The 27,981-nt window shown below is 40.9% G+C and overlaps 1 protein-coding gene across 1 annotated transcript; it reads left to right on the plus strand.

Annotated features, from left to right (window-relative positions):
• The first annotated feature begins 1,241 nt into the window (after positions 1–1,241).
• Positions 1,242–27,714, plus strand: RAB20 (RAB20, member RAS oncogene family). Its single transcript, XM_068927460.1, has 2 exons — positions 1,242–1,626; positions 26,652–27,714. Exons 1-2 carry the CDS (start codon positions 1,455–1,457, stop codon positions 27,182–27,184), a joined length of 705 nt encoding a protein of 234 aa, XP_068783561.1. The 5' UTR covers positions 1,242–1,454; the 3' UTR covers positions 27,185–27,714.
• Positions 27,715–27,981: the final 267 nt, after the last annotated feature.

Raw genomic sequence — 27,981 nt, forward strand, 5'->3', positions numbered from 1 at the left:
CTCCCCCCACCCTCCCAAACACACTTTTGAGTATGTGTATTTCAGGCCAACAGCAGTCACTCGGGTTGGGGACTCTCCTGAAAGTGTCACCAGCCAACTTTAAGTGATAGCAATGTTTTACTTTTATATACTAACTATAGCTTAGCTAGACCAGACAACAGATCCATCTGGCCCACTACTCATTTGGGCCTGGTACTACAGCGAAAGATTCTGACTCAGTCAAGGATGTGCACTGCTGTACACCTTCCAGCTGCCACTTATTTAGTTCATAGTAACCTACCCCTAAGAATAAAATGGCTTAGGATTGGAGAGTGCTGTACGTTATTTTGGATCCTTCTTAGCAGTTAAGCAAAGTCAAAGCATCTCATCAAGGCAAAACTGACCAAAGAAATTCTAGCAATTTCAGCATGAGACACACAAGCGTGAGGATGTGTGGTCATGTATTATTAAAAGTACTGCTATGCGAATGCTTTCTAGTGGGAGGGGGGCGGCAAGGGAAGAAAGTTAATAGGCAAGAAGTTCTCTTAAAAATGCTGCAACAGTTCTTTTCCTCTCTAGTTGGTCTACATTATCCCTTTCCTTGTCTCAAACTCGTAACATATTCATGCTCTATTAAAACGTTTTTCCAAAATCTTTTGGCATCAAGAGGATTCCTGCAAAAATGATAGGCTAGACCTCTGCGTAATTTAAATGAATGCAACCCTGTCGACTGAACTGGAATTAAGCTGAGTTATAGCAGCTGGTCCAATGACTGTGGAAGCGGTTAGATTTGTTACTCGGAAAATAACCTCAGATGCCTACAGAAAATCCACCGCTTACCTCTTACCAAGCCAAACGCGCCTGTCTTGCAAGGGGCAAAGCTCCCCGGGACAACGCTTATTTCAGAGCAACTTTCTGCCTCTCCACCGGCACGGTGGGAAGGCAGCAGGAGCGGCGAGAGCAGCCCACCGCCTTTCCAGGCGGGCACCTCCGGCCCTTGCGCGGCCAGCGCGGGGAAAGCCGTCGAGCTGGTTCATTTGTCCCCCGCCCGCCCGGGGAAGGGACCTCCGTCCCCCCACCCGCGACGCAGCCACGTCGCCCCGGCCCTCCGCGTTGTCCCGCTTGCCACCCCGCCGCGGGTCGGCGGCCGAGAGGCGCCGGGGAGCCGCGCTGCCCCTGCCCCTCCCCTGGCGGGGGCCGGGCCGGGATGGGTGGGAGGGAGGGAGAAGCGGGGCGGAGCCCACGGGCGCGCAGCGGGGCCGGATCGCCGTGGCGCTTCCCCATCCGTGGGGCCCCGCCGGGGCGGCCCCAAGTTGCCGCTGCCCGCGGCGGGGCCGCCGCTCCTGCCGCCGCTTCCGGGGCTCCGCCGGGCGGAGCGGAGCGGGGCCGCCCGGGCAGGGGGCGGGAGGAGCCGCGCCGAGCGCCGGCGGGACGGGACGGGACGGGACGGGACGGAGCGGGACGGAGCGGGCGCGATGAAGAAGCCGGACGGGAAGGTGGTGCTGCTGGGGGACATGAACGTGGGCAAGACCTCCCTGCTGCACCGCTACATGGAGAGGCGCTTCCAGGACACGGTCAGCACCGTCGGCGGTGCCTTCTACCTCAAGCAGTGGGGGCCCTACAACATCTCCATTTGGGACACGGCAGGTGAGACCCCGACCCGGCTCCTCGGCGGTGCTGCCCGCGGGCGGCTCCGGGCGCTGCCCCTCCGCGGCGGCGGTGCCTGCAGGGAGCATGGGGGCTGCCTTTCCGCTTTTGGGGCCGGTTGCCACAATTTGTCGGCTTCGTCCCTGCCCTTATCGCCGGGGCTCCGGCTGGCCCGAAGGAGCCGGGGAGGGGGAGGCTGGTCCCGCACCGCCGCGGCCCCCGCGGGTCTGGCTGCGCCCTGTCCCCCCGGGAAAGGGACGCGGGGTGGTGGTGCCTGTGGGCTGCCCCGAAACGCGGGGCTGTTTGAGCTGCCCCCCCCCCCCCCCCCAAGCCTTTTCTTTCGGGTCCTGTTTGAGCGCAGCTGTTGCCTCTGTGCTATCTCAGAAGGGAACTGTCTTGTGACACAGTCAGTGGTGGCTTAGTTAAGGTAATAAGATTTTTTTTTTTCTTTTCTCCAGTTCTGGCTGGGCCCTAAAAGCCGCTGATTGAAAAGACTACAGTTTAGTAACTTTGCTCAGTAACTTTGTGTTTCTGAGAGCCCAAACATGGGGCCTAGCAGCAGAGAGAGATGCGAACCCCTCTCTGTCCAGGCTTAGTCTGACGGCCTTGCGCAAGTGGGATTGGTAGCGGGAATTCTTCCTTTAGTGACTGATGCTTAGAGTATTTTTTCCTTATTACTGTAAAATAAGTTGCTTGAAGCAAATGATCTGGCAATAGTCCAAAGTCTAAAGAGAAACGTATTTTTGATGGGTCAGAAGGGACCTTAAAACTGCTGATCTCATATTTTGGGCCTGTTTCACAAAGCATGGATGTACATAGAAGACTGATGGCTATTTGCTTTCTTTTGCCTGAGTAGATGGCTTCTGAATGCAAATTCAGGAAGGAGTCAGAGAGATCACAACTTTTGTAGTCACTCATGTTCACCACAGTTTGTCACTTTTTGCTGCGTGCTTTCAAACGTCCAATGTGTAACTGGTGTTGTCACACTATGACTTTTGAATGCCTGCAGCTTTCAGACAGTTCAGATGTGGCTGTTTCTTCCACCCCGGCAGTAAGAGCCTGCACATACGCATTTAATGTGCATAGGAGCCAGGGCTGTAGGCTGCTTCCTGTAGGATGTGGGATAGCCGCAAGTGATTCCCAAGCCTGCTCAGCTGCTGTAGGCAGCATTCCCTTGGCATGGGAGGGAGTGCGGGCTGTGGTTTGCAGTCATGGGGTGGAGGTGTTAGGACAGCATGGCCTGGGGATGTGGTTTGTGGTCTTGATCATACGAACATCTTGCTCTTGGTTATTAGGTCAGGAAGTTTTGCTCTGTTTTGTCGAGGGCCAGGTGACCCTGAAAAACGTCTGCAAGGGCTCCAAATGTTGGTCTTGGCGGAAATACCTTTTCCAGTATTTTTCTTGTTTTCATGTTTAGCAGAATTTTGGGCATTGCAAACATGGGCATTGCTTTAGTGGCAATATAGAGAATACATATTATATATTCTTGCGAGACTTGGGGAGCTGCAGTAGCATGCAATGTTCCATTTTCCTCTTGGTGACGTTTGGAAGGGAAGTTCACTTACTGTGTCATTCTGTGTCACAGTCTAGTCCAAAATTGCTTTCTTGAGTCAGGAATTGAGAAGGAGGAAGAGGGGGAGTGAAACTGCTGAAAGGTTGCAAAAAAAAAAAAAATTTTTTTTGGAAAGGGCAGGAGGAGACATATCTGACTATTTTGTTACTGCTTTTTGTACTTATTCTGTTACCGTGATGAAAATTGCCTAACAGTATCTGTGTTTTAAATAAATTCTCAGTGTCCTTTGAAGTACTTTCTTTTGGTGGCAGTTGCTGCTTGTTTCTGGTATGCCAGACCCATGCGGGTGACTACTGGTAGGCTTTATTTCAGTAGAGAAACCTTGGTAAGATTGATCTTCAGTACTGATTTCCTTCGTGCCCTTTTGCTTTTTTACCATATAGTATAAAATAACTCCCTCCCAGGCTTTCTCTTCTGGGTTTAAAGCCCCATTTTTGAGTTGTTTATTCTTATAGCAGTATTTTATTCATTGCTATTTGAGGGTTCAGGTTTCAGCTTTGTGTGGCTTTCTAGATGCCACATTGATTCTTCTATGATGCCAAATACTCTTTTAAATATGCCAAGTGAAATATGTAGAAGATAACCTTCATCAGGGCATTCCCCTCACCTGTGTTCAGAGCTAATTGTCTCTGCAGCATTTAGAGTTCCCTCTGGTACCTTAAAGTAGGGCCAATTTAGATGGTGCTGCTTATGTAGCCCCCCCTTACTAGAAGTGCTGGCTGTTTCCTGAGCTTCGGGAGGATTTCCGTAGCAGGCTTTCTGAAGTCATATTTGCAGAAAGCTAGTAGCATTGAGCCAGGTGTCCCCTTTCTTGCCTTTTGAAGGCAGAGGTGGTCTTACATGGTCTTACTCTGTATTGACCTGTGCTCCTGCAGAGTAAGGGGGATTGCCAGGTCTGGGCCAGTCCTCAGTCTGTGGATATTATCCTTCTACAGTGTCAATGGGTTATCTCTACCAGGAGGGTGCCAATTAAGCTTTGAATTTTTGTAGAAAAAAGGAGTTTAAAATTTAGCTCACTTATCTGTTCATTAACCTGACGTTCCTTACTGCTGAACTCTTATGAGGCAGTTATATGGTAAGTAAGTAGAGGTAAATTGTTTCTATAACTGTGTGCACATAGATATATAGGAAAATCCAGAAAGAAAAGGCCATCCAGGAGGCTAAAAATTCTCTAGCACAGTAATATGACAAAAACAGAGCTCAACGTTTGCATGCCATTTCACTACGTGAACACTGAATGCCAATTCAAGACATCTGTGTTAGCACTACCATATTCCTAATAGTACTTTCCCCTAGTAAAATGTAGAAATATGGAAGATTTGGACTAGAAAATGAGGGGATGCTTGACTGTAGCTACTACGCTTAGTTCCATACTCCAGTAAAATGAGCAATTACAAAAAGTTAACTTGAATACGTGCTCCTTTTGGATTTTCTCAGTTTATGCTGTGTTGAGTATGTGAATGTATATTTTTGTTATTCCTGCTTATCAACATCTTCTGGTTTTAGGGCTGTAATCTGTATGGAAGCCTATAGAATCTGTATTTCATGTTCAGATATTCACTGTTTTGTTATGGGTTAGAGAGTTGGCTGTAACAATGTAAGCCTCAATATAATGAAACTTCATTCCTGTAAAAAAGTTTTGTTTTTACAGGATTAGACTTCAGTGACTGATAAGCATGTCTGCAACAGTGGTAGTAGATCAAAAGTAATTGCCTCTGGATACTACTGCTATATTAGATTCACTGGTGATCTCCTGGATTATTTAAAATACGTATCATTTTTACTCATCAGCCTGTAGATTTTGCATCGCTTCTCACTCTGTTACTCAGAAATATTTGACTTTTCTTCCAGAATTAAATTCACATGCCAAAATAAAATGCATATGTTGAGTATTCAGCTGAGTTAGGTCTGAAGAGCAAATGAGTTATTCTAGGTAGGGCTCTTCTCTTGCCTGTACTTTCATGCCCATCCTTATCTTGGAAAGATCAGTTGCCTGATCTAGTCTAAACCTTACATATTCTTATCTGTAAGCCTTATAAAAGATGAGTGCAGAAGTATCAGATTTAACTTTTTTATGTAAATACAGCAAATAATTTAACATTTCCAGTTTTCCAATCTGATGATTATGAAAGCAGTCATTTGGTAATCGCATTCAACTCGAGGAAACAAATGAGCTACAGATGGAAGAATACTTGGGGGAAGTATCATATGCTTGCCCTGCTTTTATCCTCTTTCTTTTCTAGCCATCTGCTTTTGACTGTTTTCTCCATTGTCAGAGACTTGGCTACATGGTCTTGTGTCTGACCCAATGTGACTGCTCCTCTATTCTTAGTGCAAAGAATTATTTATTCATCCCTTAGATTCTGACTCCACGAATTATGTTTGCTTTGTTTTCTGTTTGGGTCAGCTAATTCAAAGGAATTTAAAAATCACGTGCTTAAACTATACAAAACGGAGAAGAACTGTACACTTTTAGAATATTTGAAAGGACTAGCCTGCTGGATAGAGACCCTGTTTTCCAAAGCATGCACTCAAACGCTTTAGATCCTCTTCGTATTATGTTTAAGGTAGTATTTTTCAGAATCGAGGAGCGTAAGCATCATCATCAGCAAAAAGAACTTTCTCGTACAAAAGAATCAAAGGTTGGAGACTCAAGGATGTCAAAGGCACGTATAGATCTATTCTGGGCAGTGCTGACCACAGCTATGGAAAAAAACTCCAAACTTCCTGCTGGGTGTTGGTTCCATGCAGCACTGAGCTCGCACGCAGCCTTTGATCTCTGGCAGTACAGACGTGTCCTCTAGTTCGGACAGTCTTAGGCCTGCTCCGATTTTGAAAGGGGAATGCTATTGCCTGGTGTCGACGATTAACGAGGTTGTGGGAGCATTTTGGGCTCTCAGGCTTCTCTTCTGATGCCTTTATATATCAAAAGGAAAAAAAAAAAAAAAAACTTCCGTGTGTGTTAGATTCCGCTCTTCTAATTTGGCGTTTGTTCACCTAACAGGTTAGTAGGGCCACCCGCAACAAGGTTTCTTACCTGCTAGTAGTCAGTGTCCCCTCTGTTGTGGGCTTAGTATCAAAGCAGCAGACTGTTCAGTTAATGAAAAGTCTTTTGTAAAATTCACTGTGTGATGCTGATGTGATTAGTATGTTTAAAAAAAGTGTGTGGCTATTGAATTTACCACCAGATAGTCATGCAGCATGATAATGAGGAGACATAAAGGTTAACCAAGAAAGCAGACTTCCCTGCTGCTTTCCCTTTCTCCCTTCTTAAGTTAGCTGTCTGCATGGGAGAACTGACTTGATTTTTTTTTTTTTTTCTTCTGTGAACATTCAGCTATGAATTCATAATTTTACCTTTCCCCCCCACCTTTATTCTGTATCTGCAGAGTTTTTTCTGTGACTTTTTATTTGTTGGAGCTAGGAGGGGCAGGGGAGATGAACATATCCTAGAGAAGTCTTTTCTGTGTTTTGGGTTAACTGCAGTCTGTGTATGTAGTAAACACTTATATTTTCAGACTGTTTAATCATTTCTTGTGACTGGTAGTCTGATGGGTCAGTGCTTGGTGAACATGTGCAAATTGTTCACAGTTTCTGACCTCTGGTACCCAGTAACTCATTGGCAACCGTGCAGGCAACTGCCTGTAGTGATCGTTCTCTGAGTAGATGTGCTTGCCTGGTAAAGAGTAGAGTTTAATTATAATGGTCCACAATGGTACCAGATTTCTCCCTCACTTAAGGCTTTGAGTTCCTTGACTTTGATTTTTCTTCAGTATTTTACTGTGTAGACTCGTACTTCCTTCTGCACATGTGTTCTCCTGGAAGGCAGGTGCCTGGATGTTGTTCTCACGAAGCACGGGATGGGGTGTGACTTGGTCTCTTCCAGCGCTGGAAGGTGAGCTTGGGAAGGCTGGTCTTTAGGTTGTTAGAGGTGATTCCAGATGTCATCTCAGAAAAGGGTCTTGGGCATCAATGACCATTTAGTGAGGAACACTGCTGTATTCAGGAGGCTGAAACTTAACAAGATAATTACAGAGAATAAAATGGCTTAGGCTTGTTGCCTGTGAGTCATGGCTCACGGGCTAGTTGCCAGCAAGATTCTCTAAATTTTTTTTTTTTTTTTTTAAGCCTTGGGGAAAATTATGATGCAGAATATGATGTTGGCCTCTGTGAATTAATTGTTCGTAATTGTTGTATGTAAAACAGTGACAGCTGGGGACTGGTGCCTCATGCATAAATAGTACAGCTTCTCTAGGACTACTGTGTATAGTTATGGTTCCCACATGTTGGAAAGGAAATTACAAGAGTGGAAGCTTAAAGAAACAGAATGGTTAGGTGCCTAGAAAAATCTCTTGTATGTGTGCACAAAACCCCTGAAGTGACTTCACTGTCAGTGAGCACTGTATCTAAAGCTTCTGAAGTAGATTCAGAGGCAGGATAAAAGTTAAGCTTTCAAATATCCATGGAAGCATAGTTTTGTTGTGAAACTGTGCTCTAGGAAATTTTTCTGCAATGGATATTTTCTGAAAAGAGCAAGATGGGAAGTGATTTAAAATATGAAGAAATAGAAATTTCTCTGGACAATTCATTATTTGCTGTGTCCTACAGCTTAAGAATTCAAGTGTACACAATTAAAGTCAAAGATGACAAATTCATTGTCACTGAAAGAAAATGTTCTTGCACACACACAGAGTTAAAATTTGGAAATCCCTTTTCACAGGGAATGGTGGAAAAAATCACAAACATCAAAAAGGAACAGGAGACGAAACTAGCACAATTTATTTTGTCAGCTCTGGCAAACTCACTTTATTAGGAAGGAATTTTGTTTCTCGTTTGTAATTTTAGTACTTGACACTTTGGGAGACAAGCTAATGTGGAGGGCAGGCTGCTTGCTTGTTTGAGTATTTGATATATGCCTCCATGGGTGTTATATATGAACCTCTGTGGTAACTTCTGTAGTCCAGCTCCCACATTAAATCCCTGCTTTGTATGTGGTATTTAATAATAGCATGTAAAGTGAATGCACTGTTCTAGCCCCAGTGGGAGATTTCTTGACGGCTCAGTGAGAATCTCAGTCTCAGTTGTATTGGCACTCTGAGATTTGTGCCTGGCTGAAGCTGTCCAGTGCTTATGCTGTTAGGATTGCTAATGTTCATCAAGGCATAGCTGAGATTTGCAGCCTCAGTTGTTCAGTGCGCTTCAACTTGCTTCTGTAACCAAAGATATCATCTTTACTTTCTAGTTTTGGTGTGGAGCGAGGCCTGGAGTTTCAGAGTAAGACTCTAAAGGGTGTGTGGGGGGGTTAATTTTGCCAATTCTCGAGTGTATCTGAGTGGACAGCGGAAGGCAGAACAAGAAAAACATGTTAGTCTAGTCTGTGGTGCGTGTTCTTGTTTTACTGTGAAAATTTTGCTTTTTAGCTTGGCTGACGTGAATGAGTTCATAGAATTCCTTGAACGGACCGAACGTGTCTAATCTACAAGCTTGTGTTAAAGCCCCAGATCCTAGGCTGAAGAGATACTGAGAAACTTTGTAATAAAGAATTTATCCCTTTGCATTGTATCCTCTCTTCCTTGCCTTTTGAAGGAAGAGGTGTGTTCTCCAGCTATCTCTGTCAAATTTAAATTAACAAATAGCAGAAAGGTTAGTTTAAGTGTTGATTGCTTTATGACCATAGTGAAAACGTGGAGAGAGGTTGGGTTGATAAAGAGATCAAGTTAATCAAACAATGGGCAGCAAAATGTTTTGTTTCAGTTACTGATAAAATTTGCAAACATATGGAAATTCATCTCCCTGGTGGATCAGAAGCAAGGTGGGAGAGAGGAACATTGCAGAAAACTTCAGAAGAATGGCCAGGAATTGAATTATTCACCACAGTAAAATGAGTCTCCTGGTAGGTCACATGCAAAGGTGTAATAGGTATAATATGCAAGAAAGCAAGTTATTAACGCCTTGTTGCACTCTCCAGATTGAGTTTAATATTTATGAACCACATACTTGAGCTATCTAAGGAATGAGGACTCTTTCGACATTTGTTTGTGAGTGTGACCAGTTATTTCCCCATATCATTGTTCCTCTAGCTGGTTAAATAATGCTATGTAGAGCAACACAAAGCCTCATTATCTGTAACACAAAGATGAATGTGTACAAAGTAACTCTTGTTGGCAGTAGTTCTGGTTATTTATGGGGCACCAGGCACTTTCTAGAATGGGAAACAAATAGCTGCTTAAAATAAGTTTTGTATGTTTAGATGCCTAGACTTAAGCAGGCTGGGTCTTAGTGTATTTTACCACTGACTATGTAATGAATTTTCACTTCTTCCTTTGAAAGAAAGGTGTCAGTGGGCGCTTAAAATCCTGGCAGAGAATAGGTAACTAGCTATTAGTTGTATAGTTTTCCAGTTACTACTTTCAGGGCTCGTGTATGGGGAGTACTCTTCTTGTTTCATCTTATGTAAACTCTGGTGCACAGATGACCAAGCTGGACTCGTAGCCAGCTCTGCGTTACTGGGCAGAGCCGGTCCTGATGCTCAGGCTAGTTAGGGTATCTTCATGCCGCAATTGCTTTTTATTGCATAAATAAGTTGTCTGCCTCACAACAAGTGTTTTATCTCCCTGTAACATAATATTGAGAAATTACTCTTGAAAGAAACTGGAGCATCTCCTTAAGGATACATTATGAAATAAACACCAACTGCAACTTTCTCAAAATTCTCCATTTTAAGAGACCTAATTATTTTCTGCAATCTCATGTTGAAACCACTAGCCATGTGAGCTCCCAAGCAATTTTTCCTCTGGCAGCGTTTTATGGCTGATCTGAAGGTGAACTTAGTAACTCCCTATCTGAATCACATTGTAGTATTGCAAAACGTTTAAACAGACATGGAATCTATGATGGAGACTGATACGTTTGGAGCTGCTAAAAATGTTAGAATAGAAAGAATCTAGTTTCTCTCCCAAGTCTGAGTGATTAGCTTTTCACAGAGTGCTTTCTAATGAGTATTGAGTAGAACATCCTGGGATTTGATCAAAAGGTATCAAAATTACGGTAAGCCTCTTTTCCTGCTGCTGCCTTATTGACTATAAATTCATATGAAGTAATTAAAGATGTGTGGGCCTAGGAAATGAGATTTGAACTTGGTGACTTGCATAAGCTCGGTTTATGCTCGGTTTTATGTTCAGTGGTACTGCTCAGAGCAGAGGTGGTCAAAGGAAATGAGATTTTCTTCCTCTTGATTGAGTGAACTCTATCAATGCAGGTAAGTTGGCAGCCTTCACTACAGGAGATTCAGGCTAACGTCCTTCAGGACAGCCAATTTGTTAAGCATGCATGATTTTTCTAATGCTATTAATCTATTTGGCCTCGGAAAAAGCAAATCTAGAAGAGATCATTTTAACTCCATCTCTCTCCCTTTAAAGCATGTTATCAAATGTGTTTGTGAATCTTTTGATATATATCAAATCGTTCCCTTAGGAAGGAGAGCAGACTCAAAGCTGGCTTCACGTGTGCCGTCAAGGAGTTGGTCATGGAAGAACTGTGGTTGCTGCCAATCTAGGGACCTGTGTAAGCTTTAATTTATAGCTGCTTTACATACAAAAAAGAAAAAAAAAAGTACACTTGAACTTTTCCCTTTCTCAGTCTAGTCCATTAGAAGCGAAATACATCTTGGTCTTTTTAGTAATGATTTTGTGCCCTGGTTGAACCTTCATTTGAGCTCTTGCTCCCTCCCTTTCCCCCAAGGGTCAGTGACCGATTTCCCTCTCTAGTTGCACGGGTTACTTCACTGATTGGACTAAGCTGAGTGCAGTTTAATGCCTTATGTTCTGAAAGTGAAGTTCAGTTTCTGTTCTTCATGATGGCGTCTGTGATCTGGACATACAGATCTGTTGTTTCTCTTATTAACTGTCAAAGTTAGAAATTAGGCTCTTGGTTTACAAAACCACAAGTTTGTTTTAGAGGGATTTTTTCCGTAATATTTATTTGTTTCCCTTCTCCTGCTGTTCTTTGCTCTCAGAGAGCAAAGGTTCTGGTACAAACAGAACAGAGAGAAATGAGCAGACCCTATGGTGGTTTCAATTTTCAAGAAATGACCAACCCCTCCACCCTCCCACCCCCTAGCGAAGCTGAGCCATCTTCCAGGCTTCACAGAAGGGAACATCGCATTGAATGACTTGTTCTGGGTCGCTTCAAGTGAGACTTATGTAAAAATAGCTAGTATAATGATGTGGAAAATTTCTCAGAATCTGTTATATCCTTGTTGATTATTTAAAAATAAATCTAATTGTTTTTAAACTGAAAACATCTCGAACTGCTCTTTTTCCAACACCCCCTCCCCACCTCCCTGCCGACTCCAGGCGGTGTGCTTCTCACTCTTACCGGGAAGAAGAAACACCCCTATCAGGCTCTCTTTAAGACATCACCACTTTCCTTCCCGCAGTAGATAGCTGTATGCATCATATTCTTATTGTTTTCCTTATCTTCTTTCCTGTTCTGGCATTGTATGCCCTTTCCACGTTGCCCTCTTAAACTTTTCATATGTGTGTGTGTGTGTGTATATATATATGTATAGAAATTATTTAAACCCTGGAAATATAGTGGAAGTGAAATAGTTCTATCCTCTTTCTGAGTGGTCAAGCACTTTGTGACCTGGAGATGCTGCCTCATCTCCTGTTTAATTATGAAAGACAAGGATTTAATGCGTGTGAATCTGTAGTCAGTTCCCCTTCCAGTAAGTAGCTTCGCCTTATGGCATATGAGTCGAGTGGATAGACACGGTGCAGTGATAATGGATTGCTCTTTGTAGCTTTTTCTGTATACAAAGTTCAGAACAGAGTTGTTTACGATTTTTAGTGATACCCCCTTTGTGCCATGTTGACGAACATTCACGAAACAAATGAATTTTTAACCATGCCTGTTCTGTGGCTTTCATTTCTTTAGTCCTCAAGTTAATGCCTCTAAATAGTGAATACTGAATATGCTCGTAAGAGTGCAGGCAAAGAAGCCGGAAGTGGAATTAAAAGGAAGAACAAGTGCTAGAAATGTAAAAGCCATGTGTTCCTCTTAGTACAAGTTCTGAAAACACAAGCCGCACGTCCTGTGAGAAAATAATCTGAAAGAAGTGAACAAGTTTACTCCGCCCACAGAAAACAGGAGATTGCTGTATGTCTGGCATGGTCTTCCCTTTTTGATACTCACTCAAGGCAGCCCACTAGATCACTAGAAGTTTGTCCTACTTTTGACAAATAGCTAACTATCCAGAGGCAACCAGTGGAGAAGGCTATAACTGAGTAGAAACTTGTGGCGGGTGGTAATGAGTGTAAGCAGTTGTAATTTCCTCAAGGATAAATTATGGATGAATAAATTGCATACGTTATTCTTAGTTGAGAATCTGCCCATAAATGAACTGGCATTGAAACAAATCATTAAAGACATCCGTCTGGTGAGTGGCCCAGGTTTATGTCCCGTGTTATTAATGTGTGTTTGCTTTCAAAAATTAAAAAAGTAGATTTTGTTATTCAGTCTGCTAGCTCTATAACCTTCGCGTTACTTCTACCCAATTAGCAAGGTTTTAATCTTTTTAAAATTCCTTGTGATGACTGGTTTAAAAAACAATTTAAGGGTTCAAAACCAGAACTAGCATATATTATCTATTACAGCAGAGTTTTATTTCGCCAGATGATAGTTTAACCTAAAATAAGAGGCACTTACCAAATATCTGCAGCGGAAGACCACCTTTGGGTGCCTGCTGTCTATCTGATAGAACATAACTTCCTAATGTGGTTCAGACGACTCTGTATTATTCACTATGCTTGCAAGAATCATTTCTCATTTTTAAAACGTGGTACAGAAGGTCACTTACAACACTTAAGAGTTGCCAGACCTCAGTGTTTTTTTGTGAAACCTGGACTCTGTTTTTCAGAACGTGAATGTTGTGTTTTGCAGACATGTTTTTTTGTTTTTTGTCCAGTGGTGAATAATGGTGCATTCAGCTGCTGTCTTGGACTAACTTTTTTCTAATTTTTGCAAGGCTAGGACATTTTGAAATATTTCTATCCCTCTTCCTATCCTTCACTCCCAATCAACTTGGAAATGTGTTGATAGGATGAGTCATTTTTGGAAGTATTGCTTGAGGTACTGTCTACATATTAGCTTAGTACTTAATTTAATCTACAAAAGGAACCATGGTCCATATGTTTGGGGCACAGTTGGCACTTTCTGTATGTTACAGCATCCCAGTCCCTGCGCTAAATAAAGCGATACTGCTGTTGTGGAGGAGCACTATGATCGCTGGCTGTGGTGAAGGGTGAAAAAACTGTTGCTTTTGGTACAACTACCCCAGAGATCCCTGAAGAGTATCCCAGAGATCTGTAGCTTGAGCAGTGCCTTGAGAAAGGTCTGGGTACATCTTGGGCTGTATATCATTCAAGCAGTGTGATTGCAGCTGGCAATAGGTATTGCCAGCTCACTGGTGTTGATGACTGTGATGGCTGGGTTATACTGGTCCATGCCGTAGTCACTCTTAAGAATGCCAGGCAGATACTTGTGCTGTTTCCTGCATGGCTGAACTTTGTTTTTGTCAGGCTCATGGGAGTCATCTGCCAGAGAGTACTCAACCACGGACCTGACTGTAGAGCTATATGTTGGTGCTTTAGTTTCCTGTGCTCAGGTAGGGATTTGAGGACTGAGAACTGGGAGACAAATATCTAAGACTTATTTGTGGTTAAAGTGGTGATAGGAAAATGAAAAATGAAAATAAAGGTCATGAATTAGACTATTTAATTTTGTTTGTAGTTGGATGCAAAATTCTTCTTCTCCTGAAAACATAATTATTGAAAGTGCACCCTCCTTGGATTATAAACAATTTTTCTTATGTAAAATGTTGCAGGCACTTAATTAAGATTTTTTTTTATTAAGTTTATGGTGTTTTTTTGCTCAAAACATGGTATCATGTACTGTATTGACTTTGAGTGTGTCTGGTTACCTTTTTGCAAAAAACTTTATGGGAAACTTTGCTTTAAAAAAAAATTCCTAAAGAGATATCTGAGACACAAGCAAAGTGTCTAATGAGGAAGTTGAAAAAAACTAAGTAAAATAAAACAGGAATAAAAATTGATTTTAAAAAAAAAAAAAGGCGTTCCCATCTGTGAGGGAACATGCAGAAGCAGACTTGCTGCCTCTTTGTTGAGAGCGGGAACAGCTAACTAGGGAATTAGGATTTCAGAATGCTTATTGACATATATTTAGGAGGGCAACCTCAATTAACACCTCCCCTTCTCCCCTGCGTGTCCCCCACCTCTGCCTCTTTTTTTTTTTTTTTTTTAAATCGCTCACCTGTATCAATGTTTGCTTGGGTGAGTTAGAAGCCAGGTTAACTCAACGCTTCCTTACTGAGCAGTATGAAACATCCAGTAGGTGCGGGGAGATCTACCAGGCCCCAGAGATCTTGTCCAAAGGCACTAAAATAAGCCAGGCCATGTGTTTCTGCCTAAGCTAAAGACCAAATTCTGAGTCTGAAGAGCAAACTTGGTGAGGCAGGGCAGGCTTTGAAGATCTGCTTTTTGAGTGACTCTGGAGGCTGCAGATGAGGACCTGGTAATGGCTTCTGCTTCAAAATTGCCTTTATAGACATAGGGTCATCATCATCTGTGCCTGTTCCTTGGTGTGAAAGAACTGTAAATTTAAGGAAAAAGTATCAGTTTTCAGCTACTGGAGAGAGAAACGAACAACTTCTAGAGCTGTGTGTTTGGAAGATGAATTTCCTTTCTATAAGGGACTTTCACTGAAGAAATGGGTTGGTATCCAGAGGGCTGTATGCTGAAAAGACTGTCTTGCACCACCCAGGACTGAGTGCCCTGCACAGACGTAAGCACAGCTCTGCAACTGGCCACTCTGTTACCTGTCGCTGAGCAATGTTTGACTGCCTAGCGCTGCAGTTAAGTATTTGGTGCACCTGCTTCCTGCAGAACTCTTCCGAAGTAAATTCTAAAGTTTTTTTTTCCTTCTTCTTTTCTGAAATCCACAATAGTTTTGTTCCAATCATACCTTTCTTTAAGGAGGTCGGTCGTCTGCCAAATGGCCTTTTTAAGTGGCCATTCAAAATTCTTTTAAACATAAAGTTTCAGAAGGGTTTCGTGTTGCTGCTTACATTTTAATTCCAAAAAAACCCAAACATCTAAATCTAAATTTCTAAATCCTTGCACCCCTGCTCCCATTTTGGTTACAGGTGTAGAGAAACTTAATACATTTAATTCTCAAGCTCTGTGCCACGTTCTGTTTTCAGTAGAGAAAATAATGCTCATACTGGATTTCAGCTACAGTTCTGCTAGAGCAAACCCTCTTAGACAAGATAACAATGTCTTGTAAATCTGGCACCCCCTCGTTTCTTTTGCTAGACTTTGATGTTTAAATAAAACGTCTTGCTCTGAAACCTCACAGTTGTGTAGGCAAGGCACTTACGCAAGGCACTTTGCTGTGCTTTCAGACAGCTGAAAATACTGTGAACTGCTCGAAGCTTCTGGGGATATTTCCCTCTCTCAAAAATAAACAAAGCCGATCAAGAGGGCTAAATAAAAGGGGTGATTTGAATCAATGCAAGTCTTATCTCACTAAATGAAGAAGGCATTCAGGATGGTAGAAGGGTCAGTGGGATCTTTAACTGCAAGTACAATTATTTTGTGTAGGTCTACCCCAAGTTTTTATTGGCAAAAAGCATGCCAGATAGCGTGGTTAGGTACATTTGTCTATGTGATGCCTTGTGCTGTTGGGCATAAAATGATTAAATTTAAAACTCTGGAAAGAAACTATAGTGGGGGAATAAAATTGGGGTTTCTGTGAGAACTTTGATTTTGAAATTAGAATTTCTTTGAGTTTAGAAGCTCTGGCTTGATTTTTATTAATAGAGTAGTAAGTTAGGATTTATTCTTGTCATCAAGAAAAATAATTTTGTATTTATGCAACAGGACAGATTTCTGATACTCTTTTATCTCAGAAATGTTGAAAATATTTTTTGTGGGCTAAGTCCAGTAGTATATACAATAGCAATCTTTGATAGTATTCATTCTCCTTTATACAGGAGCTGTGAAGCTCCTTCCCCTGGTTTCCCATTTCCAGTTAGATATCGTGAATCTGTATTTAGTCCAATGACACACAGTGTATCAGTCTGCTTATAAAAAGATGATTTCACCTAAATCTATGCAGGCTAAACAAACATATAAGGCTGTAAATGAAGACAGACTAATGGTATTGAGTGCCGCTAACAGGTTAGGCGAGATTTATTTGGGCAAAATATGCATTTTGTTGTAAGGTCCGTTGGGTTGGTAGTAGATGGCAAACTGACAGAGCTCTTGGTACTCTCTGGTGCCCCAGAGCTTAAGTGTTGTTCTGAAAAGTATATGAAGTGTGAAGAGAGGTGAAAGTAGTAAAGAGTGTAAGTTAACCATATAGCTTTAGTGGGACCACTTTATTTTGCAGTCTTGGATGTAGAGTAATATGGAATTGCTGGAGGAAAAAAGCTATGAGCGTAGTTAGGGGTATCTGCTAGAGACAAATAGCCTGAACTAAAAAAAGGCAATTTCTTTGGCCTAAAAAGAGTTAAGTGACAGGTGCATCTTTTAGGGAGGAGAGTGTTTTTTTTTTTTTTTTTTTGAAAAGGATACTTAACAAAGAAGAAGCTCTACCAAATTTGAAAGTCTGAAAGCTGAAATGCAGAAAACTAATTTGAGGAGTATTAATTTATTTGACTGCCTGATGGAATACAAATACTTCCTCATTCACACAATGAGGATGGAGTGAGATTCTGTCATCACTGATATGCAGGAGATCAGGCTCAGATGAGAATTGAACTTGATCTCTGGCCTTACTTTGTGAATTTTTTTTTTTTTTTCCTTTGATAACTGAATCCCCTCCTTCCTATAAGAGGGTCCAACAGGACTCCTCTTCAATGGGTAGAGGGAAGTGTCCGTTGCCAGTTATGGAATGGGAATTGAGTAACTGCTTACGAGGATTGGATTAAAAAGTTTCTAGAACTATTCAAACTAATTTGCAACTCAGTAGTACAAAACTTGAAAAGATGACTGAGTGACGTTTATTCTATATGAGGTATGGGTGAGAGAATTTGTCTGCAATGATCACCCTTTTTGATATTGCTGCGACTCTGTGCTGCAGTGGCCTAGAGCAATGGGTTGATCTGTACCAGTGTAAGATAAGCTGCCAAGCACGTGCTGCTTTTAAAAAGTGAAGCCCCTACTTACATTCACATTTCCCTGTGAACACTGTTAACTGTCAAACAAGCAAAGCAAGTTTTTAGCTGAACCATGGTTCAGTGGCTGTTTCTTTAAAAGAAAGATGCACTCTGATTTAAGGCTGTCTGTCTTTGAATGATTTCTTTAGCACAACAGGAAAATTTGATGACCAGAAGTTTATTCTGGAGCATCTACTAATGCATGTCTATAAAAATAACCCTTTCTTGGAGAATCTGGAATAAAAAAAAGTCCCCGTGAGCTTAAAAAGTCCCGTTCCCTGTGTGAAAAGTTCCTATTATGTTGTATTTTGATATTGTTATTAAGCTAACTTTTGTGTGTGCCCTTTTGCTGAAGCAAAATGCATCACAGCTTCAGATAAAGCTCAGATGATCTCGTAGCTCATTAACCATGTCTTACGGAATTTGGCATGTGACTTGTACTGCACTATGCTCACGTTATTCCTGCACAGCTCTTCAGTGTGCTGGTTGTCCTACCTAACAATAAAAGGACCATTCACATCAACTTCTTTAGATGAATTGTTTCGTGTGAATTGTGCCATAATCCCACTTCTCGAATGTTAATTGAATCGGTGTTTTTTATAGCTAGCGTTATACTGGCTGGTCAAGCAGTTGCAACCGACTGTGCAGTCGCAAGCTTGACGAGGGAATGCTGTATGGGGACACACACGTAGTTATTTTCCCAGTCTGTCTTGAAAGGGTTGTGCAATAATTGCTCTGGGTGTAATTAGCAAAAAAGCAAACAAAGCTAAAATACAATTGTGAGCACTTTTTACTGAGGGAAAACCATAAAAAGAGAAGCAAATCTAGTAACAGCTGCTGCTGTTGTTTATTTCGGTTTGCTGTTTATGTGGCTTTCTTTTTTGGAAAAGGCTGAAACTAGGAATAAACTTGAATCTCTAAAGAAATAGAGCTTTATTAGAAAAATTATTAGTCTTATTTAAGGGGTGGCTCTTGTTTTAAAAGATAGGTGAAGTGCCTCTAATTTTAGGACAAAATCCTTTACCTACTTCTAATTTGATGGCCTCTGCTGAAACATGTCCTGCAAACCTTATTTATGACGTATCAGTTATTTATAGTTTAGCTATTATATTTTTAGGGGAGGAGGGTGAAGCAGGCATAAGAAATTTGGATATAGCTTATTTTGTTAAATGTATTAATATTGTTAGGTATAGAGAGTACTGAAATTTCTAATTCCAGTAAATAGATGTCCCCTTTTTCTTTATTTCGGATACTTTCCAACATACCCATCTTGCAGTGTTTCTCTTTTTGTAAAGATTCTGAATTGATTCCTTTCCCAGTCATTACTGGTGGCAATTGCAACGCGGAAAGAAAAAAAAATGAATTCATATGCTGTCTTTGTATTAGAATAAGCAAAATGAGCAGAACTTAGATTATGTGCTTTTTTTTTTTTTCCTATAGTTAGTTTCAGAAAGAGTAGGTTATAAAAAAAAGATTAAGTCTTGCTTTCCGTATCTGTTTCCACATTTGTGTTCTGTGAAACGAAATAGGGGATAGAAGTATGTGATCTGAGTTCTTACTGCCAAAACTAAAGCAGGAGAAGTAAGAATGACTTGCTTTTTTTCAAGCTGGTAGTTCCTGGTGTGGACTAGCCTTCCAGGCACTAGTCTTCTGTTGGCAGAATGTAATAGCTTATATAGATGCTTGAAAGGATTTTATTTTTTTACTTAAAGGACAAGTTTGTTTTTTTTCCTTTGCATATTACATTGAAGATAAAAGGCCCAGTAATAGGCCTTGATGTTTGGTAAAGCTAATAATTCCATCTTTTTACAAATTCTATTATAGCTTCTCCTCTTATTCCATGGAGCATATATGAGTATCTGTTAAATGTGTTGGCATAACTTGCAGGGGGAAAATGGTTATATAAATAGTTGATTAGATTTATGGCTTACTTTTTTTAATTGCATTTAAGAATTAGCCCTTTCAAGAGGGGATTCAGTTAGTCTTCACTGTATATTTTTCCTCTTTCCAATTCCTGTCAAAACTTAGGTTTCCTAATAACAAATTTATGTATGTTATGTACCCCAGACAGTGCTGGATCACTAATGCTAGTTTAGCAGACATCTCAAAAGTGTCTTTTTAATACCTTTATTTACACAGACGGGTGCAACTTGATCTTTTGGGATAGAGCCATACTGTCATAGCATATCTCATAAATGTGGGACTATAATCCCAAAAGCATTTCATATTTTATCAAAACCATTCTTTGGCCTCAATTATTTAACCAGTTGCGTTTTCTTGAGTAAATTATCAGGCTCTTTGTGTTCAGTTGAACAGATCTATTTGGTTTGAATATTTGGTAGAATTCTGTTTTGTAGGTACTAGTATGTTGTACAGGATTTCTACATGTGGCTTCCATGGAGACTAGATTATACCAATATGTCATAATGCCACTTCCAGATCAGGAAAATAACAATCCTCCTTTGTAGTAGTGCACTGAACTTTTTTCTTGAGACCAGCTAGTAATTCAAATGTTCTTGCATTGAACATATTAGAAAGTATCTCCTGCTTAGCCATTTATGGTTAGTAAGGCTTTCTTGTCTGTGACAGATAGTTCAAATATATTGCTTGTTCATTGCAATTTGAAACTTGTCCGTATTTGAATATTGCGTTCTCTTTTTATGTGAAGATATTCGTACCACTTGAAACAAATGTCCTTCCTGAAGGCTGGCGTTTAGGGGAAGAGAATAACTGGTTCAGTGTAGTTCCTTCGTGTAGATAAAAGCAGCGGTATAAATTACTAAAAGCTGTCAGGCTTGGAGCTTAGTAACTTTGGACGTAAGATACCAAGTATCCTTTATAATAAGGAGTGTGTGTGCCTTCGTGAAGGGAAGGAACATAGCTGCACCATGGCGGTGCTTTTGCATGCTTTTTATGTTTTAAATTAGAGTGGAAAGAAAAATGCTTTACAGACTGAAGTTGTGTTAATTTCTATTTTATTCTAAATGTGTTTTGGAATATTCTCCTTTTTTTTTTTTTTTTTTTTTTTTTTACCCTCAGATCTGGCTGTATGTAAGTAATTCATACCTAAACGTTATGCATTAGATAAATTCTAGTCTTTCTAGTCTTGGCTTTTTGTGTCCAAATAAAATATTGGCTGATGAGATGTGGTATGGATTTGTGCCATTTCTAGTGTGACAATTACAGCTGACTGAAGGATGGTGCTCAGTTTGATCACAATTTCCTGTCTTAGCTAAGTGAGAGGTCAGTCGCTCTGAGCTGATGTTTACAGCAAGAGAACTTTACAAGCCTAAAATAATGCACATCTGTGGAGCAGGAAAGTTTAAAGGGACTTGGGAGTCTCGATCTCCTTCAGAACTCAAAGTATTTGTTCTTTAAGTCAAAAATACATAGATTTCAGACTAAGGGAAGAGGTAATCTCTTTTGCCATTTAAATCTTTTAAGATTAGATGGAGATTCTTACCTTAGAAATTGAGTGCAAGCTGCATTTGGAAATAGAATAGGCTTACCTGAATCCTGTTACCTTGAGGCCACTTTCGTGCCTCTTTTTAATGGTTTTTCTTCAGAGAGATACTGTACTGAAGAGTTTTCCTTTGTTCTTTGTTGGCTTAACAGGTGTGGTGGCGGTGGTGTTGTTCTTCCATGCGTAGCTCTTTCTAATTCACAAGTTGAAAGTGAAGCCCTTTGGGTAATAAGATCAGTACTTTCCTATGTTTATGTTACATTCTGCTTTTGCCAAGGCATCCATACTTTAATAACTTCAATAGAAACTCATGAAACGTGGCACAGTCCTCACCTGGAATGATGATTCATCTCTGAGTAATGACTGTAAACAAAATAAAGATCTCATTTGATTTTTAGTAGAGCCAGAGGTCTGTTGCATTCTGAAACATCGTTGTACACAAATGTATTTTATAATGTAACATTGTGAATGTACAATATTGAGGGAAGGCAAGGGTGGAGTTTAAATGCATTTTCTAGTTGCTCAGTGTTTTGTTGGCTTTTTTTTTTTCTTCTAAAGACTTTTATTCTATGGAAATTTTGCCTTGGAGCAAAAACAAATGTTGGCATTTCTTATGGATCAGGAAATCATGCGTTCAAACAGCTTCTGGGTTCGTAAAAATTGAGTGCTCAGTGTTCTCTGACTCATTTCTTTCCAGTAATTTCTGCATATGCCCTCCATTTTAATCCTTTGGGGTGGAGAGCTTTATTTTTATCCCCAAGTGACCCCAGGCAGAGGTCAGTTCTTAATAAAGTGCCTGACTTCAAGGGAAGTGGGATAAAGCCTTCTAGAAGGAACAGATACCAGTCTTGAATAAGCAGTGAAGTAGTCTGACTTCACTGGGGCAGAGCTGTACAGCCAGACTCACCTGTGGGCAGGGGAATTTTCCTGAAACCTTCAAGGACTTTTACTGTTTGTTCTTTGATAGTCAGTGGATAGCTTAAGTCTGCTTGCACAAACAGAAATCTCTGTCCGTAGCCAACTTGTTTCCCCTTATGTCTTTTAAAGGGTTGTAGCTTTACTGCTCTGTCTGCAATTGAAGGGAAATGCTGTCCCTTAAAAAAGGAGCTGCTTTTGAGTCAGCTCTTGCGCTCACCCGGATGTTCCTACTGAAGTAACCCATGAGCACCCGCCTCGCCCTTTTGAACCTTCATCTCACTGGAGCAGAACTCTCAGCTTTAATTTCTTTTTAATGCTATTCACTGTGTGGTGTCATACTTTCTCTCCTCCCTTTATTATTTTTTCTTTTTTTCTTTTTTTGTCATTCTTTTTTTCCCTTCTGTTTTGGCTATCTCTCGAGGGCGTAGTTCCTGTCTCACTTTGTATACGCTCAGATCCGGACTCTGCAAGAGCCTAGCTGATACCTTGTGTCTGTGTTAATTCTTCTCTAATCCTGTTCAGATTACAATCCTGTTGAAATTACAGTGAAAAGCCGTGGAAGATACCTGGTTACATGAACTGTCTCTAGAACTTTCTGGGCAACTCTGCTGCACTCCTGTTCATTTTTAATCCAATATTAACATGGTTCTTTCACTCTGAAGAAAAGAGTGAAAGACTCTTTTCCTCACTATTACTTTAGAAGCCCAGAATTTAGCTCCCCTTTCAAGCTTTAACATCAGAATAACAGCATCACCTCTTCAGGACTTTCTGGAAGACCTTTTTAGCTCTTTAGTATTTGTGTTGTTTTATTCCCTCCAGACTTAGAGTAAGACTCTGTTTTGCATTATGTATGTTCTCAATATTGAGAGGTTTCAAGCTTGCTCTTCCTGTAGAGGATTTCTTGAAAGTTTGTGTGTGTGGGGTGGGGGGGAAGTTGGTTATTAAGGTGCAGTGAAAGCCTTGAAGAGGTGGTGGGTAGAGAGCAGATTCAAATCTGGCCAAAGAAAATCTCTCGTTCTTCTAAACATCAGGCAGCCTATTATGGCAACTTAATAGGTTACTTTGGATACCCCCCCCCCCCCCCCCCCCCCCCCAGGACGGAGGGTGGGAGGAGAGCTCCAAGAAGCTGGTCAAGGCAGTGATTTCGGCATCGCCACTGTCTAGTGGATCCTGCAGCCACACTGCAGGAGCTGAAAATGGCCAGGGGAGCCTCGGCGAGGCTGTGCTCCCATTGCGGTAAAATGTTCACGTGGGTTACAGCCTTGCAGCTGAGAGGTATGGATGCTGTAGGAGGCTTCCCAGACCAAAGCCACAGCCATAAGTCTTAACACACTTTAACAGGAGCCTTGCTGATTTATCAGACATGCTTTGTGCAGGGTTGATTACTTCTTCTCCTCTTTCTCCTTTGGATTTCTTCAGAACCTTATAGTGCTGAGGTCCGTTTGGCTCCAAATGTTTTGGTTTGTTCATGGAAACCATCATAGGATTTTGAAAAGACCTGTTGGCTGCCCTGCTCTGGGATGGGTGAAGTCTCTAACAAGATTTCGTATACTTGCTGGAAGAGCCTTTGAGAAGCTAATGGGAGCCTTTGGGAACGCCTAATGTTGCAGGCAGCAGTACAGCCATAGAGGTGTGGAACTGCTGTAAATAAGGCATAATACAGAAATGAAAAGGAAAATGGAAATTAGGTTTCATCACTTGGCTTTGAGAACTTCCCTAATGTTATGTCTTTGTGGTTGATTCGATTCTCTTCATCTGAGATAGTTTTGCCTCTCTTGCGTGTTACTTTTCTTTTTGAAAGGGTGGAATTGTTTCATTCTTTGGACTCAGGGTTTACCATTTAATTTAGCTAACTGTATAAAGGGCATGTAGTTGGTATGGGACCAGATTCTAGAAAAAGGAGTAACTGGCCATAAGAAGGGGATGGCTATCTTCTTGTAATGGTTTTCACAGTAATGTCATATTTTTTTTGCCTGACACCTTGGAGGATAAAAAAAGATATTAAATTATTTGCATAGTTTTGACTTTTTTTTCCACATTCAGGATTGTTCCAGCCCTTAAGTGCTACAAGTGGTCTGCACAAGGAGACTGTGCAGCTAACAATAAATTACGCATTTTTTTCTGCATGCTTATATAAATCATGTGGGTGAGCAAGAGAGACTATCCATAACGCCTCTGCTATAATTAATCCCTTATGCAAGGCAAATTTTTCCTACTGTTTTTTTTTTCTTTCTGACAATGTATAAGTTGTAGAAGTAGCCAGTTTGTAGGTAGATTGTGAGTGTCATGGTTTGTATTATGCTGTGCAAGAGAACTGATTAAATTAGCATACAAATTCCATAAAACAAGCACAGTATTGTTCTAATACTCGGTTGCTGTAGTAAATGATTTTGGGGGCTGGATTTTATGGCGTAGGCATCTGTAGTGGGAGAACTGTGCAGAATATATGTTCCATTGTGGCTTCCAGACCAAAATATAATAAAGAATTCTGAGGAAAACAAAGTAGGTCATGGCAGAAATTGACTTTTAGAAATTGGAGACTTTTAAAAACTAAGTAGCAGTGCATCTGAAAGCACAACTTTGAATATTAGACTTAAGAAAAAGTGTAAAAAGCACCAATCTTCTCATACTTCCCAGTCTGCCATGACCCAGAGTCAGGGGATATCTTTTTTTGTTGTTTAGTTTTATTCTTTTTCCTACCTTCCAGATCACTGGTTAAAGAATTTCTTTTGCTTTGAGGAAGACGAATCAGAATATACATAAAATAGCACAGATGCAATTCTCCATAATCTTTACCTTTCTGAACTCCGTTCACTGAACTTTTGACCTCTTCAGCATCCTGTAACACTAGTTGCTGCACTCCAATTATTCACTATGTAGAAAAAAAAATTAAACCCCATGTATGATTTTTTTTTGATGGCATCCCAATTTTCTGTGTTACAAGAAAGAGTAAAGAGTTGTTTCTGGGTTACTTTCTCTGTACTAGATATGAATTTATAGACTTCTGTTTATGCTCTTTTTCAATAGTCTTTACACTAGCGCTAGATATCTTTTCCTTGTGCAAAAGTTTTACATACTTCTGAGCATCCTCATCACCTTACTTTATACCTCTTTATATTGTACTCTGCACTATGTTCTTCTTTCACACAGTGTTCAAGATGAAGCCAGCTGTGAATTCAGTGCTCTGGCATAAAGTTCTCCATTTTTTGTTTTACTAATAACTATGAACACCGTCTCTTCTGACCGCAATTGAGTAGTATGCTGAGGTTTTTCAAAAGACTGTCTACAGTGACTCAAACATACATACATACGTATATATACATTTATTTATCTCCGGACTGGAGATAAGGCTCCAAGTTAGTTGTCATTGTGTGTATGCTCATAGGCAGATGTGTTATTTTCCCAATACACACAACCCCCTATTTTTCAGCATGAGTTTCTTCTCTCTTTCCTATCCCGTAGTCATTTTTAAGGATTTTGTGATGCTGTAAGTCTTTGTGGTCAGTAGACTTGTGCAAAAAATGAATGTAACCAGATCACTTCTAGGTCTTCCATAAAGAAGTGCCCTGTGTGAGGAGGCCCTAGGAGGCCCTGTGTGAAGAGATTGTATGAAAGAGCTGATGAATAATGACGATGCTCAGATGTTCAAAAGAGTGTAGCTGGGATCACATCGCTCTTTCTTATTTGGAAGCCACAGTCTTGGCTCTTTTTTTTCTTTCTCTGTTCATACACAATTCTACTCAGGCTGACTCTGAAGGCCAGTTGAAATCCAGTATGCTTAATCTTTTCTCAGTTGGGTTTTGGGAATTAAAGTGAACATGCTGTAGCAAAATTTCTCACATTGCAGATGTTTGGAGCAAGTTGCAGTTCCCCACAGGAGAGGGAACTACCGTTTCTCTGTCTTCTGTCTTTCCTCATTTCCCCTGGTCTCTTGGAAAATACGGAGGAGCGTTGTTTCCTTCCGAGAGCTTTAAGAAGAGTAAATTTTGTCTTCCAATAAGGAAATTTTAAGGAGATCATCAAGGCTTTGGTGAGATTGCTGTTGGGAGATTCACTGAGCGATGAGGAGGAGGAAATGTTTGATTGTGTGATGGTCAGGACAGTTTTCATGAACAGATAAATTACTGTTAAAATGAAGTTAGGGTTCTATATAGTGTGTTCAATATTCTTAAAAAAGTATGAGTACTTACGGTGGGGTAGACACATAACAGTGCAGGTTCTATTTGGCATTATTAAAGAAAAGAAATCCTTTCCTGGAAAGTCAATGTACCTGAGAACTGTGAGCGTGTACTCTAAGTATAAATTGCTTACTAAATCCTTCAAAACCTAGGAAGAAGGGGCTTGCTGACTTTGAGCCAGGATTTCTGAACTGGATTTACTTATGAGTTGTGTACTGCATTTATACAACTAATAAATTCTAGCCGAGTTTGAAACAGTGGAACAATTCTTGTTTGTAAATGGTTAGCTAGGTGGAATGGGCCATCTGTTGCTGCAAGCAGGGTAGCTGTTCATGCGGCATAAATGCAGTAACATGCTTCCCCCCCAAATGTGAATGCTGTCACACTTGCTCAGTCGCTCATCTTTACAGATTCCCTGCTCTAGAATCGAGTATCCAGTGAGCTTAGCTGTTTTGTGGCACTGTTGCAGTGTTAAGGCAAACCAGAGAGAAAAACTGAAGATGGTGTAAATACCGCATTTTCCTCTTGAATGCTGCATCCAAATTGTGCAACTCGCTTACAGATTTTTAAACTTTTACTCAGTTAACTCAGCTTTTTCCACTAACTTCATCTTTTTTTTTTTTTTTTTTTTTTTTTTTTAAAAACCTTTGCCAGGACGGGAGCAGTTCCATGGCCTTGGCTCTATGTACTGCCGAGGAGCAGCTGCAGTGATCCTCACGTACGATGTAAACAGCCTCCAGAGCCTGACGGAGCTGGAAGACAGATTCTTGGCACTGACGGACACTGCGAGTGCTGACTGCATTTTTGCTATTGTTGGAAATAAAGTTGACCTCACCGATGACTGTGCTTTATCGCCTGAAACAGAGGATGAAAACAGACCTGAAAAGTCCCTTGCCAGCTGTGGCTCTACCAAAGTGCGAAAACAAGTCCGTGCAGAGGATGCAATTGCGCTCTATAAAAAGATACTGAAATATAAAATGCTGGATGAGAAGGATGTTCCAGCAGCTGAGAAAATGTGCTTTGAGACCAGTGCAAAAACAGGATATAAGGTAGACTACCTCTTTGAAACTGTCTTTGAAATGGTAGTACCAATAATTGTACGGCAGAAAGCTGAGGGACCGCCGCAAACTGTAGACATTACTGATTACAAACCAGCAAAAAGGACAAAATCTGGTTGCTGTGCCTGAACAACTTGCACGACGTAGGAAGAGGGAGGGACTGTTCACTGTAGCAATCTGAAGAGTAAGAAGTGCTTACAGTTCACCAGAAAAGTCAAAGAATGAATGGACTGATACGGTGTATGAGGAAAAACAAATCTTCTGAACATGAAAGGCTTCTGGCAAACTAAAAACTAGTGAAGTTACGGAAGAAGGGTTGCCAGCTTCAAAGGGCTCTGAAGACACAGTGCGTGTTAGTACGATTGGTCATGACAATTGTTTGAACAGTCGTGAAGGAGTCCCATTTTTAGTGACTTGCCATTTAATGTTGCATGTAAACGATCTGTTTGTGTACTGTATACCGCTTTCACATGACTGTCGTCTTTCTCCTTGTGATCCTAACTTTGGGAAATTGAATACGTGGTACTTTTTTATTCTCAAAAAAGAAAATCCAGGTATAATTTATATTTGTAGCTAATGAAGAAATTACAGTCTTTTTATGTCAGCTATGACAGTGTAAGATTCAGAAGCTGTACTATTAAAATCACTGTGGATATGGACTATTCATTTGGAGACTTTATTAATGTGAATTCTGCTCCCTTTGGGGGCTTCCATTTGTTAGCAGGCGGTGTCACATATCTTGCTACTTTAATTGTAAGTGGTAGGAGAAAGTTTTTCCTTTCATTTTCTTCCATTTGTAATTATTTTTGATGTGGCTTGCAGAATTCATGGGGAGGGAAGGAAGCTATAGTTGGACTTTATTTTGCCTTTCTTTGTAGATACCTCTTTATGACGCCACAGGTGTTTAATACCTGTGTTCCTTCTCC

This window comes from Struthio camelus, chromosome 1 (genome assembly GCF_040807025.1).
Source record: "Struthio camelus isolate bStrCam1 chromosome 1, bStrCam1.hap1, whole genome shotgun sequence".
Taxonomy (NCBI): domain Eukaryota; kingdom Metazoa; phylum Chordata; class Aves; order Struthioniformes; family Struthionidae; genus Struthio; species Struthio camelus.

What these genes read in the sequence shown, in the direction of transcription:
- RAB20 (XM_068927460.1), top strand. Translation starts at nt 1,455, where the DNA reads ATGAAGAAGCCGGACGGGAAGGTGGTGCTGCTGGGGGACATGAACGTG. An exon ending in CTCCATTTGGGACACGGCAG is followed by an intron (nt 1,627 to 26,651) that starts GTGAGACCCCGA and finishes AACCTTTGCCAG; the next exon opens with GACGGGAGCAGTTCCATGGC.